The sequence below is a fragment of the Pipistrellus kuhlii genome, unplaced genomic scaffold (assembly GCF_014108245.1).
Source record: "Pipistrellus kuhlii isolate mPipKuh1 unplaced genomic scaffold, mPipKuh1.p scaffold_m20_p_3, whole genome shotgun sequence".
In the NCBI taxonomy this organism is placed as follows: domain Eukaryota; kingdom Metazoa; phylum Chordata; class Mammalia; order Chiroptera; family Vespertilionidae; genus Pipistrellus; species Pipistrellus kuhlii.
The window spans coordinates 186951361-186977281 of NW_023425529.1; the positions used below are offsets into that span (position 1 = coordinate 186951361).

The window sequence follows — 25921 nt, forward strand, 5'->3', positions numbered from 1 at the left end:
CGGGCTGCGCCGGCCAATCACGGCGGAGGGCGGGGCTTTCCGCAGCGACTTCCGGCAATAAACCGGGACGCGCCGGCGTCAGGTGCGCCCCGAGGCGGTCGGCCATCCGGCGGAAGGGCACGCTCGGCGCGCAGGTAGGGACGGCGGGCGCCCGGGCCGCTTCCCCTGGGGCAGGGCGTGGCGGTGCCGGGGCCTCCGCGGGCCGGCCCGCCCTCCGCCGGCTCCGGGCCGGTCCCGCGCGCCGCGCCGATCCCGGGCCCTCCCCTCGCCGCCGCCGCCGGGGGGCCCGGGCCGCCCGCCCTCCGCCGCCCCGCGGCCCCGCCCCGCCCTCCTCGTCCCCGCGGCCGCCCCGCCGCCTCCCGGGGCCGCACTCACTCGTCCCCAACACGGGTCCCAAGCGCCTGAACCCCGCTGTTCCCCCAACCCGGCCGCCCGCCCCGGCGGCAAACACCTTTCTGTCCTCTCTCCTCCCCTCCCTCCCCTCCCAGCCCGGGCCTCTCCGGCCCCCGCACCCCGGCTCTGCCCGGCCTCACGGCCCCGCGTTCTTCCGGGCCCGGCGCTGGCCCTGAGGCCTCAGCTCCGGGGGGTGAGGAGGGCCGCCTGGCCAAGCGAGGACCGTGACTCTGACAGCAGGGAAACTGGTTTTTCTTTTCTTTTAAAAAAATATATTTTACTGATTTTTTACAGAGAGGAGGAGAGAGGGATAGAGTTAAAACATCGATGAGAGAGAATCATCCACCAGCTGCCTCCTGCACGCCCCCTGCTGGCGATGTGCCGGCGACCCAGGTCCATGCCCCTGACCGGAATGGAACCCGGGACCCTTCAGTCCGCAGGCCGACGCTCTATCCACTGAGCCACACTGGTTTCCGCGAAAAACTATTTTTTCAAAATTAATGATGCGGAATGACAAATAAGGGGGCTCCTTTGCCAGCTTTTTTGCCCTGAAAGTGCCTTAACGTTGCCCTCGCAGCCCGCTGTTGGTATTTGTCCGCAGTGTGTTTATGGCATAGCTCCTGCCCAGCACTCACAGGTGCCCAGTGACTGCTCCACTCCCTTCCCTCTCACTGAAAATCAAGTAGCAAACGTATGTAGTCTTTTCTTCTTCCTCCTCCTCTTCTTCTTCTTCTTCTTCTTCTTCTTCTTCTTCTTCTTCTTCTTCTTCTTCTTTTTGTTAATCCACCCAAGGATATGTTCCCCCCCCCCTTTTTTTTTTAGCTTCTCAGCTAGGTGCACACTTAGGGAAGGTGCCCACGCATAGTGATACATTGCTTCTGTGCTTACATCGGAGTACCCCTGTATTTAGTTGGTCTGTTGAACAATATTCTGCACAGTTGCCACTAGATTTTTATTTTTTAACCACGGAATTCTGAATACATGGAATAATATTGAGAGAAATTTTGACTTTAGTTAAAGATGGTCCTAGCAGACATTTTTCTTTGGTATGTTTCTTATGAGACTACCTCATGGGACTTGCCTTCCTTTGGAGAGTGTTCTCTGGCCTATATCTGAAACCTCATGAAAATAAAATGCAGATGCATGCTGTTGGGGGCAGTCGTGGGTGACCTGCAGATGCTGGGCATGGCTTAAGGAATGATTTTTAAATATTTTCTAAAGCAAAAATTTAAAATAATATATGACTGAAAAATTCGTACACAGGTAGGTCCGTAGACCTGGCCAGTAAGTCAGTTTAGCTAGGTTTTAGATTCTCTTGTTATGATAGAAAGGAAAATTACTTCATCATGCATTTCGTATATCAGTTCAGGAACTGAGCACTGGTAGTCGACCCAGGAATATTGTTGAAGACTTATCATTTCCTTTAGAAGATTTTTGTATTTTCTAAGCCATTATAAATGCCTATTTAATAACCTGTGTTAGTCAGACTGAATATAGTTGGAAGGTTGTATTTGAACATTTCCATCTCTCACGTACCCTGTAAATATCCCACGTTAGTGAACTATATCAAGTCCAGTTTGGGACATCAGATTAATATAGCACACAAGAGACCCGTGCACGAATTTATGCACAAGTGGGATCTGGCCAGCCCTCCTCGATTGGAGCCGGCTCGGGGGAGGGGTCAAGGGCAGTTGACTCGCCTGCCCCACCCCCTGATTGAATTCCCAGTCAAGAAGGCAATTTGCATATTAGCCTTTTATTATATAGGATTGTTCTGTTAACTATTTTGGTTGAGTTATCGCTACTATTTTGTAGATTTAGTGAATAATTTTCTTTCCTTTTTAAAAAAAATATATTTTATTGATTTTTTTACAGAGAGGAAGAGAGAGGGATGAAGAGCTAGAAACATCGATAAGAGAGAAACATCGATCAGCTGCCTCCTGCACACCCCCTACTGGGGATGTGCCTGCAACCAAGGTACTTGCCCTTGACTGGAATCGAACCCGGGACCTTTCAGTCCCACAGGCCAAGATTTAGTGAATAATTTTCAGTTCTTACATACTTCATAGCATTTTCCTCTTTGAGCATCATTTCTTGCTTACCATACACTGTTCTCTCAATATCCTCCTCTGCCTGCCTGGAGTCTCTTCCTTTCCGTTTCCTGTCTGGGCTTGTCTCCGTCTGCGTGTCGTCCTGGCTCTCTTCTCTGTTCCCCTCTGATGGCATCCCTGATGGGCGCGTGTGCTTGCTTCCTGTGCTCTCCGCCTGCCCTCTGCTGGGCCCTGGTCTGTGGTGCGTGCTCACTCGGTACTACGCAGCCCTGCGGTGCGCCAGGCACTGCTCACGGTAGTTGGCTTACAGAGTTGAACAAGACATTGCGTTTTCTTGGAGGAAGACAGACAGGAAATGCGTTCGTGTTCCAGACAGCACCTACTGCTGTGCCATCACTGATCCCAGCGGAGAGACCTGGGAGGGCCGAGGCACACGGGAGCTGACAAAGCTTCCCAGTCTTCGTGCCCAGCAGAGTCCGGGGCAGGCAGCTGGCAGCAGTAGGAGAGCTGGTATTCCAGGTCCCATCTCATTGGTTCCTAAGCATGATGCTTCCTTTGTAAGTCATCATTCTAAACCTGGAGTCTAGCATAGTGGCTGTCACCACAGGCCTAGCAGACCTGACCGGCATGTCAGCCGTCTTCTCTGTTCCTCACTTCCCCTCCAGCCGGTGGGCGCCTGGCCTTTTCCTGGGAGCTCAGGTCCTCGTCGCTGGCTTCCTGGGAGTCGGGGGAGCACAGAGAAGCCCCCCTAACGGCCGATGGCCTCCGCCTCCTCAGTGGTCCCTTCTGCTGTTCCTGCTGCAGCCATCCCCCTCACCGCTTACAGGTCTGCGGCCTCCAGTCCTAACTGTTGCCCCCAGGCACCCCCAGGCTGGTCTTCACTGTGTAAGCCCAGTTTCTGTAAGCTCAGGGGTGGCCCATCCCTCACCTGGAAGTTGCTCTCCGGGCCCTTGGGCTCCTGGCCTGACTCCCCAATCACTTCTCAGCTGCTCATTGAGCTTCGGCTGGATCAAACTGCCTGCAGCTGGTGGGCATGAATATGCTTCCTGTGTGGTGCTTCCAGGTTCTGGCGAAGGGAGCCAGCCCTGGGACCGGACCTGAGCAGCATGGCACTAGTAAACGCACCCTCCCTCCGCGTCCTAGCTGCCATTTTAGCACTGCCGAAGCACGGTTACCCCACCGTGTGATCACGCGTGTCACCAGCATTCAGCGCCGGTGCAGACATTGAGTATTAAGAACTCACTTTTTTTTTTTTTAATATATTTTATTGATTTATTCACAGAGAGGAAGAGAGAAGGATAGAGAGTTAGAAACATCAATGGGAGAGAATCATCGATCAGCTGCCTCTTGCACACCCCTACTGGGGATGTGCCCACAACCAGGTACATGCATGCCCTTGCCTGGAATCGAACCCGGGACCTTTCAGTCCGCAGGCCGATGCTCTATCCACTGAGCCAAACCAGTCCCGAAGAACTCACTTTTAAAGGGGAATGAGGAGTGACCTGAGTGGAAAGGAAGCTGCTGATTCACGCGCATCTTACCCTCGAATCCCCTGTTTTGCAGAGCGATGCCGTTCCTGGGGCAGGACTGGCGATCCCCTGGATGGAGCTGGGTTAAAACGGAGGACGGCTGGAAGCGCTGTGAGCCCTGGAGGGAGGACCTGGACCGGGAGCGCCCCCAGCGCAGCGCCCCGCACAGCATGTAAGCCGCAGCCTGCCCTGCCCACCCGGCCAGGGCTCATCCCCTTTCCCGCCTCCGCTGCAGAGCGCTGCCGCTCGGTCTGGCTGAGAGGAGCCTGCACAGGCTGGTGTGGGGAAGGGAGTTGTGTAGCTCAGGTCTGAGCCGGGACGTGGCCTGGCTCCACCCCCAGACGCCGCTTTGTTCCCGAGCCAGGGCTCACTGCCCACACTCGAGGGAGCCAGTCTGCGAGGGAAGACAAGGCCTTCGATGGTGGGCCAACCAGCCAGGCTCCTGTGTGTCCTGGTCCGGGGCCAGGCCCAGGAAAGGATAAGAGGCCTCGGGGCACAGGCGGGGTGTGGACGTGCCAGCGGGTCTGGGTCGGTTGGCGTGTTTGTGTTTTTGCAATTCCACCGGGATGACACTGCCGGGGGCGCTGGCTGGGTTCTGGTGAAGGAGCGGCCGGGCACAGTGCCGGGCACTGCCTGTGGGTCCGGAGGAGTCCGGGCGGGGTCGGTGCTGCGCCCTGGGGCTCCGGAGGTGCCGAGGCCACGGCTGGACCCCCGCTGCCCGAGCAGGCTTCTGGGTTTCCCCTTTCATGTAGCTTATTGATCTTCTCCGTGTTCTTTCCTGGCATCTCACTAGACACTCAGTTTCCTGTCCGGATTGGAATATTGTAAGTGTTATTGTGGTTACGTGGTTCAGTGGGCATAGCGGTGGAGGCCTTTGGACACCTGGGAGGCCATGAGGATATTCTCCAGCTCTGGTCACACCCAAGACATCCCAGGAGAGTGGGATTCCTTAAAAAGCACTCGAACCTTTTTAAAGTGTGGTCTTCCAAGGGAAAAAGGAAAGCTGCATTTTTTATTTCCTTACAAAATGCACAAGCTCTGACCAGCACAAAGTCAGAGCATCCAGGGGCCTCGGGCCTTGGAGGAAGAACTGTGCTCCGGAGGCCGCAGCCCGGGGAGGCGGCCCTGCCCCCCAGCGCTTACACACGTGCTCCACCAGCGCTCGGTGGCATTCGCTCCGCTCCCGGGAGGACGTGCGGCTCCCGGTTAACCCTGGCGGCTGCCTCCTATCTTCTCCTCCGGGGACTAGAAAGGAAATGTGGTTTGGAGTTGGCACCAGGTCAGACCAGCATGCCCAGGGCACTGTGTTCCTGCTGCTCAGGAGGGATGCCATCTGGGCGCAGAGGTCTGTCCTGACCGCTGTGCCAGTTACAAGCCAGCAGGGTATCAGCGTCCTGACCATGTGGCAGGAGAAGGGCTAGCTCTTTTCAGCAGAGATCTGTTCCGCACAAGAAACGCAGGCTCTGTCCTGTTTACAAGGACTGTGGGCAGGGAAGGTGAAAAGGAATAAAGCAGGTAGGAAAAAGTAAGCAGTTTTACCAAAGAAAAGCCACGAAAACACTTGCTTCAAAGAAATCGCCAAGAGGACTGCCTCGAGGCGAGGGCACTGGGAAGGCGAGGGAAGGTAACGGCTCTGGCCTGCAGGCGAGGCTCCCTGTGTGCGGGTGAGTGTGGTGAGATCCACCCCAGATCTAAATGTTTGGGGTTTGCCAGGAGGCATCTGGCCCTAGACCTGACTTTGTCCGGAAGTTGGTGGTTAGTCTGCTCAGATTTTGGTTTGTGGCTCAGAGGGGCAGGTGGTAGGTTGCTGCCCCTCAGAGTGGGCGGGTGGTGGGATTCTGGGCTCAGAGTGGGCGGGTGGTGGGGTTCTGGGCCTCAGAGTGGGTGGGTGGTGGGTTCTAGGCCTCAGAGGGGCAGGTGGTGGGTTGCTGCCCCTCAGAGTGGGCGGGTGGTGGGTTCTGGGCCTCAGAGTGGGCGGGTGGTGGGTTCTAGGCCTCAGAGGGGCAGGTGGTGGGATTCTGGGCTCAGAGTGGGCGGGTGGTGGGGTTCTGGGCTCAGAGTGGGCGGGTGGTGGGTTCTGGGCCTCAGAGTGGACGGGTGGTGGGTTCTAGGCCTCAGAGTGGGCGGGTGGTGGGTTCTAGGCCTCAGAGGGGCAGGTGGTGGGTTGCTGCCCCTCAGAGTGGGCGGGTGGTGGGGTTCTGGACCTCAGAGGGGCAGGTGGTGGGGTTCTGGACCTGAGTGGGCGGATGGTGGGGTTCTGGACCTGAGTGGGCGGGTGGTGGGTTGCTGCCCCTCAGAGTGGGCGGGTGGTGGGTTCTGGACCTGAGCTGTCTGTCAGCTTCTTAGTGTACTTTGCACTTGAGGAACTTGAGTTGTGACATCTCCGCCTTCATTTCTGAAGTTATTTGAGCCTGTTCTCTTTTCTTAGCTAAATGCTTGTCAGTTTTATGTTTTTAAAAAATCAGCTCCTAGTTTCATTGATTTTTTTAATCTCTATTTCATTTATTTTTGCTCCGTTCTTCTTTTTCTAGTTCCTTGAGGTGTAAAGTTAGGTGCTCATTTGAAAGCTTTCTTGTTTCTTGACGAGGCTTTTCTCACTGGACCCCTTTTTTAGAACTGCTCTGGCTGCATCCTGTAACCTTTGGTATATGTCCATTTTCATTCCTCTCAAGGTATTTTTAAAATTTCTCTTTTGATTTCCTGTTTGACTCACTGGTTGTTCAATAGCATGTTGTGTAATCACATATTTGTGATGTTTCCTGTTTTGTTCTTGTAATTGGTTTCTAATTCATAAATCATGGTCAGAAAAGGTACTTGATGTGATTTCTTCTTTTTTTAATCCTCAACCAAGGGTATTTTTTCCGTTGATCTTTAGAGGAAGTGGAAGGGAAGAAGGGGGTGGGGGGGAGAGAGACAGGAACATCCATGTGAGAGAGATACCTGGGCTGGCTGCCTCCAGCACTCACCCTGATGAGCTGAGATTTGCCTGGGAATCTAACCCGAGACTCTTCGATGCACGTCTGACCTTCTAACCGCTGAACATACTGACCAGCTTGGTATGATTGCAGTCTTAATTTCTTAAAGACTTGTTTTGTGGCTCAACATATGATCTGTCCTGGAAAATGGCCATGAGAGCTTGAGCAGAATGTGTGTTCTCTTGCTTTGGGTGGGAAGTTCTGTCCTCGCGTATATAAAGTCCATCTGCGCTGACGTGTCATTCAAGGCCAGTGTTTGCATCGGACCAGGGATATGGCAAATCATTAGTCACATGGGTTGTCGTATTAACTTCTTCCCCGAGCATTTCCAGTTTTGTTTATAACCTCCCTGTTTTAATAACGCATTTTGAAGGCTGAAACTGCATTGGTTGAACACATCAAAACCCATGGGACACTCTAAAATGTGCCAGCACTTCCTGGAATAGCATTCTCAAAAGAACCAAGATAAGTCTTAGGTTTCTCAAAAGAAAAAAATATATTAGACATTAGCCTTGTAATGTCAAACTGTGATGTGTCGCTTTGAAAATTAACAGCTTGCTTTCAGAATTCAACGTTTTTATTTTGATCTCCTAAATTGCAAGCCAGATACTTATTACCATTTTTTAAAAAGATAAGCCAAATGAAGATCTCCCTGTAAATATATTTTAATAAACTATCTTTATTTCAGAATCCTAAATAGTGAAGATGAAGAAATATTTACTGATGGAGAGCATGGATGTGCATCCAAGAAAAGGAAAAAGGACCATTTTAGAAATGACAGCAACACTCAGTGTAAGATCCTGTTAAAAACGCTACATTTCACTGGAGTTTGCTGGCACACTGAGCCCTTTCCACTGCTCACAGGAAAGGCGGCCTGTGAGCAATGGAAAGGCCTCCAGCGCTGCCCACAGCACTAGTCACCGAGCCTTTCAGCTCAACCATTTGTTACATTTCTTTAAAAATATGTTTTTATTGATTTCAGAGAGAGGAAGGGAGAGGGAGAGATAGAAACATCAGTGATGAGAGAGAATCATTAATCGGCTGCCTCCTGCACGCCCCACACTGGGGATCGAGCCTGGAACCTGGGCATGTGCCCTGACTGGGAATCAGACTATGATCTGGTTCATGGGTTGATGCTCCACCATTGAGCCATGCCGGCTGGGCTCAACCATTTTGTTAGTAAGATTTGCAAAAACAAAACAAAAGCTAGCAAAACCCACTACAGACCCGCACATCCGGGTGGCTGAACAGGGGTCACCATCCGTTCGCTCCTAGGCACGGAGGCGCGGCAGTTCGGAGCAGGACACAGGCGTGGGCAGAGCTGGGTAGTGCCTGGCGGGCGGCAGGCACTCCCCTGTGCACCCGCTCTGCACCGAGCGCCTCCGTGAGTCGTGAGGATGGCCCCCGGTAGGCTGTGCCGAGGACGAGCAGGTCCTCGGGGGGAGGATCATGACCCTTGAACTTTAGGATCCAGTTACATGAAACAATTTAATTAAATATAATTTAAAGGCAATGACAGGAGAATAGGACTTTTTATTAGTTACATAATTTACTAACTGCATTTTTATAATTATGTCTTCATATTATTTACAGTCATTAGTAAAACTAATTTTCTTCTACGTTACTAAAAGTTGGTACTGTCTGAAAACCATATTTCATGTAAAGATGTGTTTCAGCACCTCTTAAACTGACAATAAGAAACAGAATTTGTCCAGCCAGTGTGGTTCAGTGGTTGAGCATTGACCTATGAACCGTGAAGTCATGGTTTGATTCCTAGTCTGAGCACATATCCAGGTTGCATGCTTGCCCCCAGAGGGGAGCATGCAGGAGGCAGCCAATCCATGATTCTCTCTCATCATTGATGTTTCTTTCCCTCTCTCCCTCTCCCTTCCTCTCTGAAATCAATAAAATTAAATTTAAAAAAAAGAAAGAATTCTGTTCACATTTAACAAGTAAAGGCATCTCAATCTGTACATCAGATAATTTTGTTAAAATATGCAACTATTTTAAGATTCTGAAAATCTTCATTTTGAAATTATTCTCCAGATTTTAAAAAACAGTTCATTTCTGTTCTAGGTTTTTTTCGTGAAAAATGGATCTATGTCCACAAAGAAAGCACAAGAGAGGTAAGTATCCTATAGTGAGTGAGCATGTGTGTCCCACGGAACATGTAAATTCACGTTAAACAAATCTCTTCTGCAACCTCAGCCCTGTGGCTCCCACTAGACTGACGAAGACGCCGGGGTCTTTGAAACAGTGACCCCCGTGTGAGTGTGCACTGTGAGTGTGTGTGGCCGGTGCCTCTGGCACAGACTGAATAAGCTCTCCGGAGAGCCGCTGCTGTGGAGCCCTGCTGCTAGCAGGGGCATGGCCACCCGGGGCGGGATGGTGAGAACTCGCACCCCCTCATCCCCTACCGGGAGGTAAGTAACGGACTGTGACTGGCAAAGAGCAGTTTGAACCTTCCCCTCCTTTGTTTGGTCAAGTTGGAGAGGTGTGGCTATGAGCCAGGAAGCAGTCTGCTCACTTCAGCCGTTTCCTTTTTCTCTGCTTAGCATCTGGGAAGCTTACCTCTTTGCATTCTGAGAGACTCCGCACTTGCCTCATTTTGCAGGACTGGGGAGTGCTTTAGGGAGAAATTGTAGAGTCACATTCTGTTGTCCTAAGTTAGCTTTTCCAGAGGCGTTAAAAGTAGATGACATGAGCTGAAACCGGTCTGGCTCAATGGATAGAGCATCGGCCTATGGACTGAAAGGTCCCAGGTTCGATTCCAGTCAAGAGCATGTACCTTGATTTCTCTCTCATCGATGTTTCTAACTCTCTCCCCCTCCCCCTTCCTCTCTGTAAAAAATCAATAAAATATATTTAAAAAAAAAAGAAGAGTAGATGACATGAAACTAACTGGCTTCTGAGACAGGACGTATTTGCCTGCTTGGTGACGGCTTACATGGCTAAGTGGGTTCAGGAGGACTAATCCTTCGCACACAGTCTAATGCACCGTTGCACGAATGTTTGGCAGAACCTAACACAGTTTAGGTTGATGTAAGACTATGTAATACTTCATTGGTCTGTCTTACCGCACTGATGACAGGAAAGAGAACCAGCTTAGGCCAGCACAAGCACCTGACAGAACTCCTGTGAGGCTGAGGTGTCAGTGATCTCGGATCCCAGCAGCACAGTGTAACCAGCTCAGGGTGGGCAGGGCTCGGGCCGAGAGCTGGCACTTCCCTCGCCAGCTGTCTGGGCATCACTAGGCTGGCAGTCCTCTCACCCGAATGGAATGGACCAGGGGCCTCTGCTGCCCGTCTGCATGGCCCCTATGGCTACCCACAGGCCCCCCAGGTGGGCAAGCCCCTGTCATTCATACAGGTGAGTTGCTGTTCGCTCTGTGAACCAGGTCTTACTCCCCCAGAATGGGCTGTTGAGAGCAGGGCTTCCTGGAGAGTTGTCTCCCGCACCAGCACGCAGTTCTGTTCATTGAGAAGAAATGCAGTAGGAGTACCAGCTGGGATCGAGCAGGTTCTGTCTGGCTTTGCTCCCCGTGCCCCCAGAAGGTACTTTGCATATGGTAGATGCTCCCTAAAGCGTGTGAGTGCTGTGAGTGAATGCATCTTGTTGGTTTATGCACCTATAGCACTGTTCTTAGGACTTGCACAGACCTCCAGCCTTCCTGTGTGTCTTCACTGCGATAGGGCGAGCCGCCTCTTCAAGACCCTCCCCTGCCACCCTGGGCTTTCTGTGATTGGTGCCCCGTTTGACTGTCCCACAACTCTGCATTAAAAATCTCTTTCTATACTCTTCGTATTTCAAACACAGATGGTAGAATTTGAAGTGACACCTAATGTACAAACCAATCGGAATGCAGATGCATCATGGAGAAAACCATCTAGAGAGTGATGTTTCATTCTAAAAGACTGGCTCAGTGGGTAGAGCCGGCCTGTGGACTGAAGGGTCCCGGGTTCCGTCCTGGCCAAGGGCACATGCCCGGGTTGTGGGCTCGATCCCCAGTAGGGGGTGTGCAGGAGGCAGCCCGTCAGTGATTCTCATTATTGATGTTTCTCTCTCTCTCTATCCCTCTCCCTTCCTCTCTGAAGTCAGTTATATATAGGAGGGGGCTCAGAAGTGTGTGTGTGTGTGTGTGTGTGTGTGTATACATATATATACACTGAGTTGCTAGATCATTATGATCTCTGAACTGATAATTGGCCACTCTGTGTGTGTGTGTGTGTGTGTGTGTGTGTGTGTGTGTGTATGTGTGTATTAGAGGCCGGTGCTTGAATTTGTGCATGCGTGGGGTTCGGCCAGCCTGGCCAGGGGGAGGAGACATGGTCATTTGGCCCTGTCTGCTGGTCGAACTCCTGGTCGAGGGGACAATTTGCACATTAGCCTTTTATTATATAGGATATACATTGAATGGATAGATTATTATGCCTTTAGAGATCATAATAATCTGGCCATTCAGTGTGTGTGTGTGTGTGTGTGTGTGTGTATGTTTGTTTTTGTTTTTTTAAATATATTTTATTGATTTTCTTACAGAGAGGAAGGGAGAGAGATAGAGAGCTAGAAACATCGATAGAGAGAAACATCGACCAGCTGCCTCTTGCACACCCCCCTACTGGGGATGTGCCCGCAACCAAGGTACATGCCCTTGACCGGAATCAAACCTGGGGACTTTCAATCCGCAGACCGACGCTTTACCGCTGAGCCAAACTGGTTTCGGCCTATGTTTTAAAAAGTAATAAAAGTAAAAGACTGACTAGTGCTTCTTTTTTTCCCTCTTGGGCCTGGTCTAATTCCAGCTTTGGGGTTGGGTGCTGAACAGGCCCCGACCCCTGGTCACATTTCCCTGTGGTCACATCTCCCTGCCTCTGCCTGCCCCCTCTGCCTCGGGACTCCTGCGAGGGGTCACGTTCTCAGCATGCGTGTTCACAGTGGATCTTCATAGCGGCCACCTGCTGGACGTGCTAGCAGTTTCGTAGCTGAGAATATTCCCACTTGTTTTATTTCTGGCTTAACTGGCCCTCCCCCCAGATGCGTCCCAACAAAAGAAATTGGCGAGGTGCATGATTGTCTGTCTTTGTCTTCGTCGTCCTGTTCTGTTCTGTCCTGTCCTGTCCGCGGGGTGAGGGTGTCAGAGCTTCCTCAGGGAGGATGGTGCTAGGTCAGCGTGTGTGAGGGTGTCAGAGCTTCCTCAGGGAGGATGGTGCTAGGTCAGCGTGTGTGAGGGTGTCAGAGCCTCCTCAGGGAGTATGGTGCTAGGTCAGCGTGTGTGAGGGTGTCAGAGCTTCCTCAGGGAGTATGGTGCTAGGTCAGCGTGTGTGAGGGTGTCAGAGCTTCCTCAGGGAGTATGGTGCTAGGTCAGCGTGTGTGAGGGTGTCAGAGCTTCCTCAGGGAGGTATGGTGCTAGGTCAGCGTGGTGCTGGGTGTGTCTGCGGCCGAGTGGACCCTGTCCTTTGCCGACAGTTAACCACTACCCGGCGCAGACTCACCACACTGAGCGTCGCTGGCTTTGTGTGCGCCCGCTCAGCTGACTGTTCCCTGTTTTCCAGCGGCACGGCTACTGCACGCTGGGGGAGGCCTTCACCCGCCTGGACTTCTCGAGCGCCGTGCAGGACGTGCGCAGGTTCAGCTACGTGGTCAGGGTGAGTATCGCCTTCCCCCTTCCGGGGACCCCGTGCTCTGGGCTGCAGAGGGCGCTCCTGGCGGAGTGGGAGTAACCCCGGGGCGGGCTCGGTGCCGGGCTCTGCGGGCTCAGGTGGGACCCGGTTGGCCTTTGCGCTTTCTAGGTTTCTCCAAACCACGCGTGCACATACAGGGCACCATGGGAGGTGCCAGGGAAACAGACGTTTACCTGATTGTCCCCATGTGTCCTACTTCACATGTCACAGCTGAGCCTGGAAAGGGGAACCCAACAAAGGGAGCTCAGAGCTGTTGTGCTGCTGGCCCCTGGCTGGAGGGGATTGGTGTCTTAGCCTCATTCCAGAAAGGGCTCTGAGCCAGCCCAGTGGCCTCATTTGTGTAGAGGCTGCTCTGCTGCTTCTTCACTCCTGCGGTGGCTGTGGCTGTGGCTGTGGCAGTGGGTGACGGCTCTGCGGTGGCTGTGGCTATGGCTGTGGCAGTGAGTGACGGCTCTGCGGTGGCAGTGGCAGTGAGTGACAGCTCTGCTGTGGCAGTGAGTGACGGCTCGGCTGTGGCAGTGGCAGTGGGTGACGGCTCTGCGGTGGCTGTGGCTATGGCTGTGGCAGTGGGTGACGGCTCTGCGGTGGCAGTGGCAGTGAGTGACGGCTCGGCTGTGGCAGTGGCAGTGGGTGACGGCTCTGCGGTGGCTGTGGCAGTGGGTGACTGCTCTGCAGTGGCAGTGGCAGTGAGTGATGGCTCTGCTCACATGGTGGGACCTCTCACGTGGTCACGTTTTGCCAGTTCTTTACTAATCCTGCAGGCACCTCCTCTGCAGGGAAGCCTGGTCTCTGGAAATGAAGGCAGTCCCTTCTTCATGCAAAACACATGCTTCCAGAGTTCCTGGGCACAGAAGGCGCTCCCACTCCAGGGACACGCCTGTGGCCATGCAGGCAGGGCTGTTGGCTGCTGTTGCAGGCATTTCCTGTCATTTTTCCCTAATGGTGCTGGGACAGAGTGCACGGTGACATTATGTTAATGCCCCAGGAAACTAGATGAGGGAAGCGTGAGAAGCGCAGGGTGGGGCTTACAGTCTAGGAAACTCAGCCAGCCAAGCTGTAGCTCTGTGTGTTCAGAGACACCACAGAAGTGTCTGGCCGGTGAGAACCGGGTGGTGGAGGCCTTTTGTTCAGCCGATGGCAGGCCAGCGAGAGTGAACATCCAGGTCACTTAGAAATAGTCAGTGACCTGTCTGTATAGATCAGGACTGTCTGTGTTGTTCTTCAGCTCCCAGTATATCTCTCCTGTCCGCTTGGAACATGGCTCAGTGCTGCAACTAAGAATTCTTCCAACAGAACTTGAACTATAAGTATGCAATAATTCAATTTATATAAATGCTAGCAGTCTTTTTATTGATCTGAGAGAGGGAGAGAGAGAAAAACATCAACTTGTTGTTCCACTTATTGATACATTCATGGTGCTTCTTGCATGAGCCCTGACCGGGGATTGAACCTGCAACCTTGGCGTATGGGAAAGATGCTCCCACCTACTGAGCTCCTGGCCAGGGCCTAAAGTAACTGGAGCCGGTGACTGAGTTGAGGGCCCATGGGGTGTTAGTTCCCCAGGAATGGGGAGCAGAGGGACAGTCCAGAGGGGCAGGGGGCTCCCATCTCGCAGACCATCTGCTTCCCCAGTTCCCAGGAAGGGCAGGTCGCCTCAGGCAGCCTGCCTCCGGCTGAGGCGTCCTGGGGCCTTCGGGCAGAGGCTGGTCCCGGGCTGTGGAGAGTCGGGCCGCCGAGCTCCAGGGAAGTCAGGACCACAGGGTTTGCCAACAAGGTTAGGGCGGGGGTTTGCTCGGCTTCAGGAACATTGATGGAGAGCCCCCGCTTCTGTAGAGTTTAGGTCACTCTGTTTTACTGAGTAACATTGAGAACACTTTTTAAAGTGAGATAATGAAGCTTCAGACATTGATGCTGTTAGGAGCTCCTCACCAGGCCTTTCCAGCACACGGTGGTGGGAGGTGCCTGGTGCGGCCACCTGTGTCCCTCTCTGAGCTGTGACTTGCAGGTCGTTTTCTTCCTCTCCCCGGCCTCGGTCTTCTCATCTGTAGCCCAGGACCATAGTGCCGCCTGACGGGTGTGGGAGACTTAGGTTAGTCACGTGTGTTCTCCAAGCCCGGCCTGCCCCGCAGGCCTTCCGTGTTCCTGTTGGCTGTAAATCTGAATCCAGCGGGAGCCTGGACAGTCGCCAGTGTCTCCATGATACTGGAGAAGCAGCTTGGACCTCGGGGCCCCTCTGAGAACTGCTGCAGTACAGCACCTCCAGCTCTGCCCGCACTTCTCTCAGGGAGAGGGTGCTGTGAACGCCTCCTTTTCCTCTTTCCGGGAGGAGAAGGGTGCAGTGCTCCTGCACATCTGGGCTGTCTCCCTCAGGCTGCAGGGGGGTTCCCCTCCGTCACATCTCCGTCCGGCCTGCATTAGTCTCTGGACTCCTGGTCTCTGCTCGCTCCTCATGCAGGTGGAGGGGGTTACTCTGCATGGTGATGGCCAGCCCGAGGACCTGGAGCAGCACGAGCTGCTGAGAACGGTGCAGCCGGGCGGGTGGCAGGCTCTCACCTGGTCTGCCCGGTGCTGCAGTGTCGTCCGTGGTCACCGCAGTGCGGTATACGCTACGTAAATGGTAGAAGTGACAGGTGGTCTGTGGTGGTCGCCAGCCAGGACAGCTCTGAGCGTGTGGTTGGCAGTTTCTGTCCTCTGGAAGGCAGCAGAGGCCGCGGGGAGGGAGGAGGGGTAGAGAACCACTGGCAGAAGCTGGGCGGCAGGCGCCCTGCAGTCTGAAGTGCAACCAGAAGCAGCCAAGGTTGGGCCGTCGGTCAGGATGGTGCGAGTGGACGTGTTCACAGACGCAGGGCAGGTCAGGCGACATCAGCAGCCACACGTGTGGCCCAGGGAGTAAAATCGGATGGCAGGACGGCAAAGTCATGCGCTCGAGTCCTTGCTCGGAGCCCGTGGGAAATGCAGAGGCAGGCAGTACATGAGCCCTGTGGGAGGGAATGGCTCTCCCTGGAGAGAGAGGAGCAGGAAGCACTGGGCAGAGGACGGGAAAGGCCTCCACTCCTCCTGGGGCCTCGGCCAGGAGCTCTGCCCACCCACCTGCCTCCAGAAGGATGAGGCCAGAGGTGCTGACCCCGTGGGACAGGGTGGTGAGGCACCGGGGCCTGCACCAGTGGGCAGCAGACTTGTTAGGAGGGAGAGCCTGACGGGCTGGGGAAGCAGTTGGGGTTGGGGTTGGGGGGCTGGGAGGCTGGGGGGCTGGGAGCAGACAGACAGACAGTGTGAGCAAAGGCGGATAGAGGAAACAGGCCGTGAGGACGAGCCAGGACAGGAACTGGAGGGAGCCAAGTCAGACGGGCACTTGGAAATGGTAAGAGTCTAGGTGGCAGAATGAGAGGAGCAGTGCTTCTGAGTTTACAAGGTTAGAAAGGGGGGGAGCTTTGGAGAAAGGGCAGCCGGGAGAAGGCCCTGCTCACATATAATTGGAGTCTGCAGAGGAAGCAGACAGAGCGCGGGGACTGAGCACAGGCCACGGGTCCGATGCCTGAGGGGCACAGGCTCGGTCTGCACATGGAGGTGCGGGGCCGGCCCGCACAGCCGGCGTCACATCCTGGGATGAGGTGACAGCACCTCTCACCGAGGAACCCTGAGGGGCACACGTCTGTCCGTGCGTGTCGTCACTGTGGTTTGTGTTTCCATGTGAAGTAGATTTATGCTTAGCTTTTTCCCTCTTTCTTTTAAGCTATTGCAGCTAATTGCAAAATCCCAGTTAACCTCATTGAGTGGTGTGGCACAAAAGAATTACTTCAACATTTTGGATAAAATCGTTCACAAGGGTAAGAGGATGACTGATACTTTTCATCGTCTGAATCTTAATGAGCTTTAGTGTGAGGAGAGGGGTTTCTCTTAACCCTGCCCCCGTGTGTGTGTCAGATGGTGACTTCCGGTGCGCTTGGGGCTGCACCGCCATGCCAGCCTCCAGCTCTCACGTCCATGTTCTGTCCACGTCTTTACAGTTGCGTTTGCATAGGAGGGAGTATATTACATTAATATAAGGATTATGTTATTGTGCTTTTATAAGATAGGAAGATTCGTGAAAAGATATTTTACCTCTTCATGTAGCCAATCATATGTTTTCACTTTACCATATAATGTTTCCATAATCATCAGAGTTGGGGCTTAGTTGCTTCAGCATCAAATAAACCTATACATTGCTTTTTAATTTAGTAATTGTATTGGTTGATTAGAGGCTAATAGGTAGAATTTTAGATTTCGCACTAGGGTTATTCATGTATAGGATGTCCCCAAAAATGTATGCATTCTATAATAGCTGATCACTCCATTTTGAAAATGAAACGTATTGGAGCAAACACTGCCTGTGTATTGTCATAAAGTGTGTACACTTCGGGGGACGCCCTCTATTGCGTTAAGGGCTGAATGCAGCCATTTGTGAACACCATCTCTGTGGCGAATGTAAAGAACATGGAGACTGACCGTTCAAAGTAAAAAAGTAGACTCGACCAGAAATGCTCGTCAGGAAACACTTTAAAGTTTGTCTGAGTCTCATCACATTTGCGATAGCTCAGAGATGCCAGTTTGGGGTGCAGTGGAATTAGATCATTGTTCATTGTGACGAAATATAGACAGTGTAAAATGGACAGTTTCTCTTAAGCTACAGTCGGTGCCATTCGATGCTTTCACTCTGTTGTGTCATCGCCACCATCATCTCCCAGAACATCCTCATGTTCCCACTCGGCCGCTGTCCCACTAGACACTCCCTCCCCCCGCCCTCCCCCCGGTGCCACCGTCCACACGTCCCGGGCTCCGACTCCTCCGCCCGCGCACGGAGTTCAGCCTCTGTCCTGTCCGCTGGTCACCCTGAGCGTCGTGTCTCTGAGGCCCCCCACGGGGCAGCGTGCGGCGGGAGTGGAGTCTTCCTTTCCGAGGCTGAGTGCGGTCCGCTGTGTGCGTGCCCGTTTCCCCTGTAGGCACCACTCTCGGGGGGCAGCCGGCCATGCACGGTTGTGTTGTGTGTGTTCCAGTGCTCGACGACCACCAGAACCCGCGGCTGATCAAAGACCTCCTCCGAGACCTGAGTTCCACGCTCTGCACCCTGGTCCGCGGCGTGGGCAAGTCCGTGCTGGTGGGCAACATCAACATCTGGGTGTGCCGGCTGGAGACGGTCCTCGCCTGGCAGCAGCAGCTGCAGAACCTGCAGGTGACGCCGGTACGCCGCCGCCCGAAGCCGCGCCCCTCTCCAGGCTCCGCGTGGAGAGAGGCTCGTCTCCTCTCCGGGTTAATTCGTTGTTTTGGGTGGAATAGACCACGGGCCGGCTGCTGGGAGGGCTGACTGCCGGGGACAGGGGGTCAGCTCGCTCCCGGGAGAGGAAATCGGGTGCTCGGGGCTCCGTGTGTGCAGTCCGCCTTCCCCTCGCTGTGCTCGCGTAGGACCTGTGCTCCCCTCACGTGCTCGCTCTGCGTGGACGCAGATGCACACGTGTGTGGCTTGTAAGGTGACACACATGACAGACATGCCATCACATGCAAACTATCGCCATGTCGAAGGCCCATGATGCTGCAGCTTGAGGCACTGGATGAGGCAGAAACGTGGCCTCCCGTCCCCTGTGATCGTGTCTGATGAGCTGAGGAAGGATTTCCACAGCGAGGACGGTGACAGCCCCTGAGGGGACAGTGAGGGCGCCCTCCACACCCCTCCCTGCACCCACCCCCCTGGGACCAGGCGAGGCGCTCCTGCCTCCACAGATGTCCTCGTCCAGGGCTGAGGCTCTGACCACTGGGGACACTTCCGCCTTGGCGGCGGGGGCAGAGCCGGGTGGGGCCCAGCAGACACCTGCTGTCTGTCTGTAAGAGGCTCCTGCGGACATGAGGCCCTGCATGGCACAGCCCCTGGCACAGGCCTCAGACAGCATCCCCGTGGTGCCAGCCTGAGGGACAAATAGCGGGTCATTTGCCGGTTTGTGTGAGGGAGGGTGTGGCTTATGCACTTGAAGTCACGGAGATGTGAGCTAGAAGGCCTCCATGACGGATTCCTCCACGGCCCCGGCCACTGAGCTGCCCAGGCCGGAGCAGAGGCTCCGTGGCCTGCCACGTCCCCAGTACCTGCCACTTCCATGCGCCCCTTTGAGTGTCGTCAATAGACAGGTCCCCTCGTGCATACGCCGTGGTGGGGCTGGTGCCACCAAGCAGCCCAGGCGTCCCGGCTCCACTTCCGGGCGGCCCTGGCGGCCAGCAGAGGAGGCAGGGTCAGGGGCGCTGCATCAGGCTCCCGCTAGTGGGGTGTGGGGAGGGGAACGTGAGGTCGGTCTCCGTGGCCTGAGGCGCCGTGGCCTGCTCCCTTTCTTGCAGGAGAACCACGGCCTCACGCTCAGTGACCTGCCGCTGCACATGCTGAACAACATCCTGTACCGGCTCTCGGACGGCTGGGACATCGTGACGCTGGGCCAGGTGAGCCCCACGCTGCGCACGCTCAGCGAGGACCGGCGGCTCTGGAAGAAGCTGTGCCAGTACCACTTCGCCGAGAAGCAGGTGAGGGCGGCCGGGACCCTCGTTTAGGAAGGTCAGTGCGGCTGCTCCCCGACGGCTCATGCAGGTTTCTGTTCGTCTTCAGAAAGAGCCACGAGCTGATAAACCCAAAAACGAAACACACAGCAGGCCGCGTTCCCGCCCTCTGGGATCGGCACCGGGTGTCGCCATCTCCCTAACGGGCTCCAGCCCGCACCCCAGCCGTGGTTTTCTGGGCGGCGGGCCGCATGCCGCTGCCCACGTCTCCCCGCCTTAGCTCTGTGCTGCGGCAGGCAGGGCTGTGCCTGCGGGAGGCGGCCTGGCACTCCGATCCGAGCCAGCAGACACAGGGTAGGGGGTGAGGGAGCTGGTGGCGGCCGCCGGGTAATGGAGAACGGTGTGCATGTTAGCAGGTCCGCTCTGCAGCGCGGGAGAGGCTCCCTGCGGAAATGCAGGCCACAGGCGGTGGCAGCTGTGGGCGTGCTCTGCGTGGCAGGGCCCTGCGCCAGGAGGTGCGTCCTGAGCCCTGTGGACCCTCCTCTTTGCCTGGCATTGGGAACGGACCAATGATAGGCTGCGCCAAGGAAGGCGGGAGTGGGCAGAAAGGCAAACGTGGGCCAGCGGCGGGGCAGGTGCAGGTGCAGCAGTGCCCCTGGTCTCTGGGGTGGGGAGTCCCCGGTGGAGGCAGGGTGGGTTCAGATGCCTCCCAGGTGTCCGAGTGCAGCACATCGAGAGGCCCGGGTGTCTGAAGGACTCGAGAGCAGGAGGTGGGCCTCGGGCAGCTGGCTGACGGGGCTCCCAGAGGACACCTGCTGGACTGCGGGCTGTGGCGGGCGGCCCAGGAAAGCTCCGGGTGGACTTGGGGAGAAGCACAGGGCCCGGTGATAGGCTGGGGAAGGAAGAGGCTGAGCTCTGGAGTCGGCACAGGCGTGCAGGGGGGGTTTGTTCCAGGGAACCAGCGGGTGAGGAGCGTCTGCATGGCGGCCCGAGCTCCCGGGGGCCCCTCCCCAGGTGCCTGGCTGTTCCCCAGCTCCAGGGTCAGTGCGTGGCGGGCGTCTCAGGACATTTGTGAGGTCCTTGCGTGCATTTCCATAAAGGGCCACCTTATTTTTTTTAATACATTTTTATTGATCTCAGAGAGGAAGGGAGAGGAAGGGAGAAACAACAATGATGAGGGAGAATCTTTGATTGGCTGCCTCCTGGGGACCAAGCCACAACCTAGGCATATGCCTTTGACCAGAATCTAACCTGGGACCCATCAGTCCGCAGGCTGGCACTCTATCCACTGAGCAACTCAAGCTCGGCCACTGTAGAGGCTCTGTCCTCCTCACAGCGATTCCTGTCGGGGTCAGCACTGGCACCCACTGGTGCACCCAGTCTGCATGCTATGCGATCATATGGGAAGCTCAGGCGCCACCTGAGTGACTCCCGCTCCCCAGCGGGTGTGATGTGTCTCCTCCCAACTCTGAGGGCAGGTGCTGGCCTCTGGCCATTTGTGTGTCTTCATGGGACCTCTTTTCAAGGCCTTGCTCGTGTTGGCAGGTGATGTGTGTAGCTCACCACCATGTTAACATGGCTTTCCGAGTGCAGCCGGCATACAGTATCGTATCAGTTCGGGTGTGCAGCTCTGGGTGGCCTTATTTTTAGTGGAACAACATACGGGCTTCAGGCCAGACCTGAAGAGTGTCATGGCTGCGTGGGGTCCAGAGGAGGAACACGCAGCTCCTTTGATGTGTCCCTTGGAGTTAACCCGGCAGTTTAAGTCCAATAATTCAGTGCTTCCCGGCCTCCTGCCTCTTTAATGGCTTTGCACACCTGCTGACTGACTGAGCGTGTCCAGTTCTGCAGACACCTGATCCTCTCGGAGAAGGGCCACGTGGAGTGGAAGCTGATGTACTTTGCGCTGCAGAAGTGCTACCCGACACGGGAGCAGTACGGGGACACGCTGCTCTTCTGCCGGCACTGCAGCACGCTCTTCTGGAAGGTGAGCTCCCGGGGGAGGGGGGCAGCGTGGACCTCTGCACGGAGGCAGGCGTGAGCACACGGCGAGCCGTCTGTCTGTTAGCCGGCAGGACAGGCTCCTGAGCACATGCCCTGGGGTTCGGGTCCGAGCAGCGAGGAGGGGGCCTTTGGCCACTCCTTCCCTGGATGGCAGCCTTCCCGGGCGACAGGCCGTGTGCGGCACGTCCGAGGGGAGGCAGCACAGGTCTGCTGGCCCCTCGGGTCTCCCGAACAGAGGCTGCTCCTGGCCAGCGGCTCTCCCAAGCCCTGGGCCTGAGAAAGGGCGGCCTCGCTTACCTTTCCCCAGACGCGGCCTTCTTGTCCCACAGCCGTTTCCGGGCAGCCTATCCCCGTGCCTCCCGCCTCTCTGCTCAGAGCTCCACACACGAGTCCGCGTGCATGTTCTCATTGTGTGGTCAGAACTTAACACCCTGGTGCTTGTCAAGTCCAGTCCTTCAGTGAGGAGCCTGAGCCTGAGCCCGCCACACTCCCATCCCGAGCCCCTTCGGCCCTTCTCCGGAGACCCCTTCCTGTCTACTACCCCCCCCCCCGACCTCTCGATGGACCCTCTTCCTGTCTACTACCCCCCCCCGACCTCTCGATGGACCCTCTTCCTGTCTACTACCCCCCCCCGACCTCTCGATGGACCCTCTTCCTGTCTACGCCACACCCCCCCCGACATCTCTGATGGGCCCCCCCTTTCTGTCCACTTCCCACCCCCACAAATCTCCGATTTGAAAAACCTTTCTCTGGCTCCACTCACCCCCCAATCTCCGTGAACCCCCTTCATATTCAACTCTCGCCCCCAGACGTCTGATGACACCCCCTTCTGTTCAAGCTCTTTCCCTTTCTGCCCCCCCCCCCCCCCCCCCCCCCCCCCCCCCCCCCCCCCCCCCCCCCCCCCCCCCCCCCCCCCCCCCCCCCCCCCCCCCCCCCCCCCCCCCCCCCCCCCCCCCCCCCCCCCGACGCCTCTGAGGACAGGCTCTCCCGCTCAGGCTGAACTCCACTTGCCGCCGTCAGTGCCTTTTATCTTCTTCCCACGTGAACGTTCCACCTGCGGTGCTCTCCACGCTCTGCCCTGAGTGTGTGTCCTGGGAGGTTCTCCGGGAAAAAGCGGTGAAGCTGTAAAGGCTGCGTGATCCCGCCCGGCGTCCTGCGGCCCCCGCCCCGCCCTGGGGGCTGGCTGTGCCTGTGAACACCGTACCCGTGGCCTGGTGGCGCGTCCCGCCCGACTGCGCGGCCACGTGCAGCACCGGGAGCTGCAGTACCGGGGAGCAGGCGGGGGAGGAGGCCCTGCCGCCGCGCTGGGCCGCAGGCGGAGCCGGGAGGGCGATGGTCCCCTCAGTGCCCCTCCGCATGGAGTGGAGTCTGTGCACAGACCGGAGCCGTAGCCACGGGAGCGCTGGGACGCGGACAGCTAGGCACACACTCCGCTCCCCTCCCGGGCCATGGGCTCTGCTCCCGTCTCCGGGGACAGCGAGAGCACACTGAGGGGAGGGCGGCCCCTGCAGCCTGGGGCAGCCGAGAGAGGCTGGGGGAGTGACAGGTGCGTCTGCGAGCCGGGGCTGCCTCAGGGACATGGCGCCAGCACGTCACCTGCTGGCTTCTTTCAGTTGTTGTCACGCAGTGCGCACCAGCCGCCTTCTAAATCTCTCCCTTTCCCTCCTGCTCTCCTCCGGCCTGTCTTCACCTCCAGGACTGCCGCCTCGCTTTACTGCTCCAGGTACTCACACCTCCCCCTGCTCGGGACTAACCCGCCTGCCCCGCCAGGGCACCCCACACCCATCGCACCCGCCTGCCCAGGGGCATGGCCTGGGGCCTTCAGCCGCCATGCCAGGTTTGCAGGAAAAGCCCGAGTCCTGCATTTGGCGCGAGGCTCAGCCTTCGGGAGCTCGAGGGGCGTCCGCTCGGTGCCGGGGTGCTGGGCCCAGCGAAGGCGCTGCCTGTAATGTGGGCAGCTTGTCTCCCAAATTCCCCACTTTCCACACAAACCCCTCCTCCTGCTAAGTACAGTCCTCGCCTGCAGTTACTGGGGGCGTGGGCAAGGGAGTGTGGGAGTGGTCCAGGGGGGTGTGGGCGTGGGCATGGCCGGGAGCGTGGCTGAGGAGGGCGGCAGGAACCTGGGTCTCTGAGCAGAGGCGGCTCCGGGCTCCAGGCTCGCTGTCCGTCCAGCACGTGAGCTGGGGTTTCTGCTCCGAGAGCACGCGTGTGCGGGTGTCTTGGCTCTCGTGGCGCAGAGAGGGTCCGGGGTGCTCAGGCGGCGGGAACCAACCTGTGGGGCCTCTCCTCCTCCTGCAGGACTCGGGACACCCCTGCACGGCCACCGACCCTGACCGCTGCTCCACGCCCGTGTCCCCGCAGCACTTCATCGACCTCTTCAAGTTCTGAGCCTCGGGGCCGGCGCCCAGCCCGAGGGCAGCCAGCACCCCTGCCGCGTGCTGCCACCGAGCGGCGGCCCGGCAGCTTCCTGCTCCGGGCGGGACGCCGGCCGGTGTGCCCTTCGAGGGCCCCGGAGCCCGGTGAGACCGTGTCCGCTCCGTCTCTGAGAAGTTCTTTTCTCCGGGCGTTTGAAAACTCGCACCTTTGCCTACTTACAGATACGGTCCCAAAGGCCCTGGGTTTTGAGCGCCACTGCCCTGCAGAGCTGACACTAATGCAGTGACGGCTGGATGGTCACACGTCTCCAGGTTTTGCATAATTGGGGGGGGGGGTGTTTAAACCAGCAGTCCTTGTAAATACATTGTGCAGATTATTTATTTTTCTTAAGATGTATTGTAGCCACACTGGTTGTGACCAAATGACCTACGGCCGTGGTCGGCAAACTGCGGCTCACGAGCCACATGTGGCTCTTTGGCCCCTTGAGTGTGGCTCTTCCACAAAATACCACGTGTGGGCGCGCACATACAGGTCAACTGAAACTTCATGGCCCATGCGCAGAAGTTGGCTTTTGGCTCTCAAAAGAAATTTCAGTTGTCGTACTGTTGATCTTGAGTTTGCCGACCACTGCCCTAGGGGGATGTTTGTGTGTTTGTCCGGTGTTTGGCGATTGAGTTGTGAATTGTGCAGTGTCTGTGACCAGGACGGTGGGAGTGGTGTGGCCGCACACCGTGCTGCCCACGCCCTCGGACAGACACCAGCGTCTGGGACCTCGGAGCCCTGGGAGGGACGACTACTGAGCATGCCGAGTGGCAGCGGGCAGCCTGCCGTCTGTGGGAAACTGCTTTCCAGACAATAAACCATGTTTACTGACATACCCGGGTTTGCCTCTGACAAGACCGTAGTGAGTGATTTCACACTTATCTGAGCCTTTGAAACCTTTAAGAAATGGTTTTACTTTCAAAACAACGCAAGTCCATTTTTGGAAAACGTGTCTAGAGGTGTAGTCTGGCCGCAGCGCCAGAGTGAACGTGCTGCGTGCTCCTCTGTGCATCCTGCGTGCCGGGGCACAGGCAGCCGTCTGCCCCCTCCTCCGAACACACACCGAGAGACAGTGAACGGCAGGCAGCGCCCTGCCCTCCTCTGTGAGGCCGTGTCTCCGTGAACAGGGACTTGGACGGGCTGCCTCCGGTTGTGCCCCTGGTCTCACCCTGGTCCCGCCCTGGCCCGCCCGGTCCCCTGGGTCTCCCGAGCTTCCGCTGCTGAGCTTTGAAGGCTCGGAGCGGCGTTCCCGGCTCAGTGGCCACGGGCCAGCGCAGCTGCGGGAGCCTTTGAAGCCTGGTCTCTGAAGGAACGTCGCCCTCAAACCTCAGCGCAGGGCGTCTCCTGCCTCTCCCTCCCGGTGGGCCAGCTTTCCTGAAAACAGTCAGTCATCCAGCCGCACTGTCACAGCTGGTTTCAGAGGAAGGGGAGGGAGAGAAACACCAGTGTGCGTCATTGATCACTGCCTCCTGCGCCCACACGGGATCAGGCCCGCAGCACGTGCCCTGACGGGGAATGGAGCCAGGTCCTCCCGCTTCACAGGTCGACGCTCAGCCACGGAGCCACGCCGGGCGGGCTAAGGTACTGTTTATTTTGAAGTGTTTTTATTATGGGGAGAGGAAGAGAGAAATGGAAACGGCAGTGATGAGAGCCGTTGACCGCTGCCTTGCGCACGCTGACGGTAATTCCATCAGTCCCTCAGCCCTGGGCGGGGCAGCGGGAAACCATGAGACACGGCTTCCTGGGAAGTCAGACCATCTGCCTGGAGCGCAGGGGTCCCCGAACCAGGACGGTGACTCCAGGGGCAGCTGCAGGGGTGGGAAGTCGGTGCCCGGGAGGAGCCCTCTTCCTGTGCCTGCCTGCACTGGGGCTGCTCAGGTACGGGGTCTGGTTAGCGCCTTCTGCAGCCTTCCTGGCTCCCCCTCCTCTCCCAGAGCACAGACTAGCTTCCTAGAGATGTCACTGTTGTCATGGAAACGGCTTCACAACTCTCCCATCCCTGCAGCGCGCCCCCCCCCCGGCCTCTGCTGCCACAGGACACCCCACTGGCATGTTCCTTGTTTCTCAGCGGGAGCTGGAAGGCAGCTCAAGTCTCCAACTCACCAACAACTGACTCAGAACCCCGCAGCCGGCACAGGCCCTCACGCAGACAGCAGCGAGGCTGCTCAGGCCGAGCTCAGATGAAACATCTGCACGTAGTCCGCATTTAAAACAGGCCCCGGGCCTGAGGTGAGCAGCGGCCGTGCGTGGGCGCCAATGACAGGCCGACGACGAGGGACGACAGAAACGGCACTTTTATTTCTTGAAACCTCGGCATGAGGGTGGATTGGACCTCCTCTGCAGCCCTCGTTTTGTATTAAAAA

General features: G+C 56.6%; 1 protein-coding gene across 4 annotated transcripts; it reads left to right on the forward strand.

The window, feature by feature from the left end:
* The first annotated feature begins 16 nt into the window (after positions 1–16).
* On the forward strand, positions 17–24391 carry FBXO25 (F-box protein 25). Of its 4 annotated transcripts, none has more exons than XM_036457472.2 (11): positions 18–134; positions 4008–4145; positions 7637–7740; positions 9025–9074; positions 12498–12590; positions 16360–16453; positions 17660–17844; positions 18984–19163; positions 20980–21123; positions 22837–22863; positions 23439–24391. In XM_036457472.2, exons 2-11 carry the CDS (start codon positions 4012–4014, stop codon positions 23526–23528), a joined length of 1101 nt encoding a protein of 366 aa, XP_036313365.1. In that variant the 5' UTR covers positions 18–134; positions 4008–4011; the 3' UTR covers positions 23529–24391. The 4 variants fall into 4 exon arrangements, with proteins under 4 accessions (XP_036313366.1, XP_036313365.1, XP_045444948.1 ...); XM_045588992.1 differs by having other exon boundaries at positions 7637–7734; XM_036457473.2 differs by lacking the exon at positions 22837–22863 and having other exon boundaries at positions 17–134.
* Positions 24392–25921: the final 1530 nt, after the last annotated feature.

Bases quoted from the DNA above. Each gene is read 5' to 3' on its own strand.
- FBXO25 (XM_036457472.2), top strand. From the start codon at position 4,012: ATGCCGTTCCTGGGGCAGGACTGGCGATCCCCTGGATGGAGCTGGGTT. The intron at 4,146-7,636 runs GTAAGCCGCAGC...TCTTTATTTCAG, and splicing joins CGCAGCGCCCCGCACAGCAT to AATCCTAAATAGTGAAGATG. The intron at 19,164-20,979 runs GTGAGGGCGGCC...GAGCGTGTCCAG, and splicing joins ACCACTTCGCCGAGAAGCAG to TTCTGCAGACACCTGATCCT.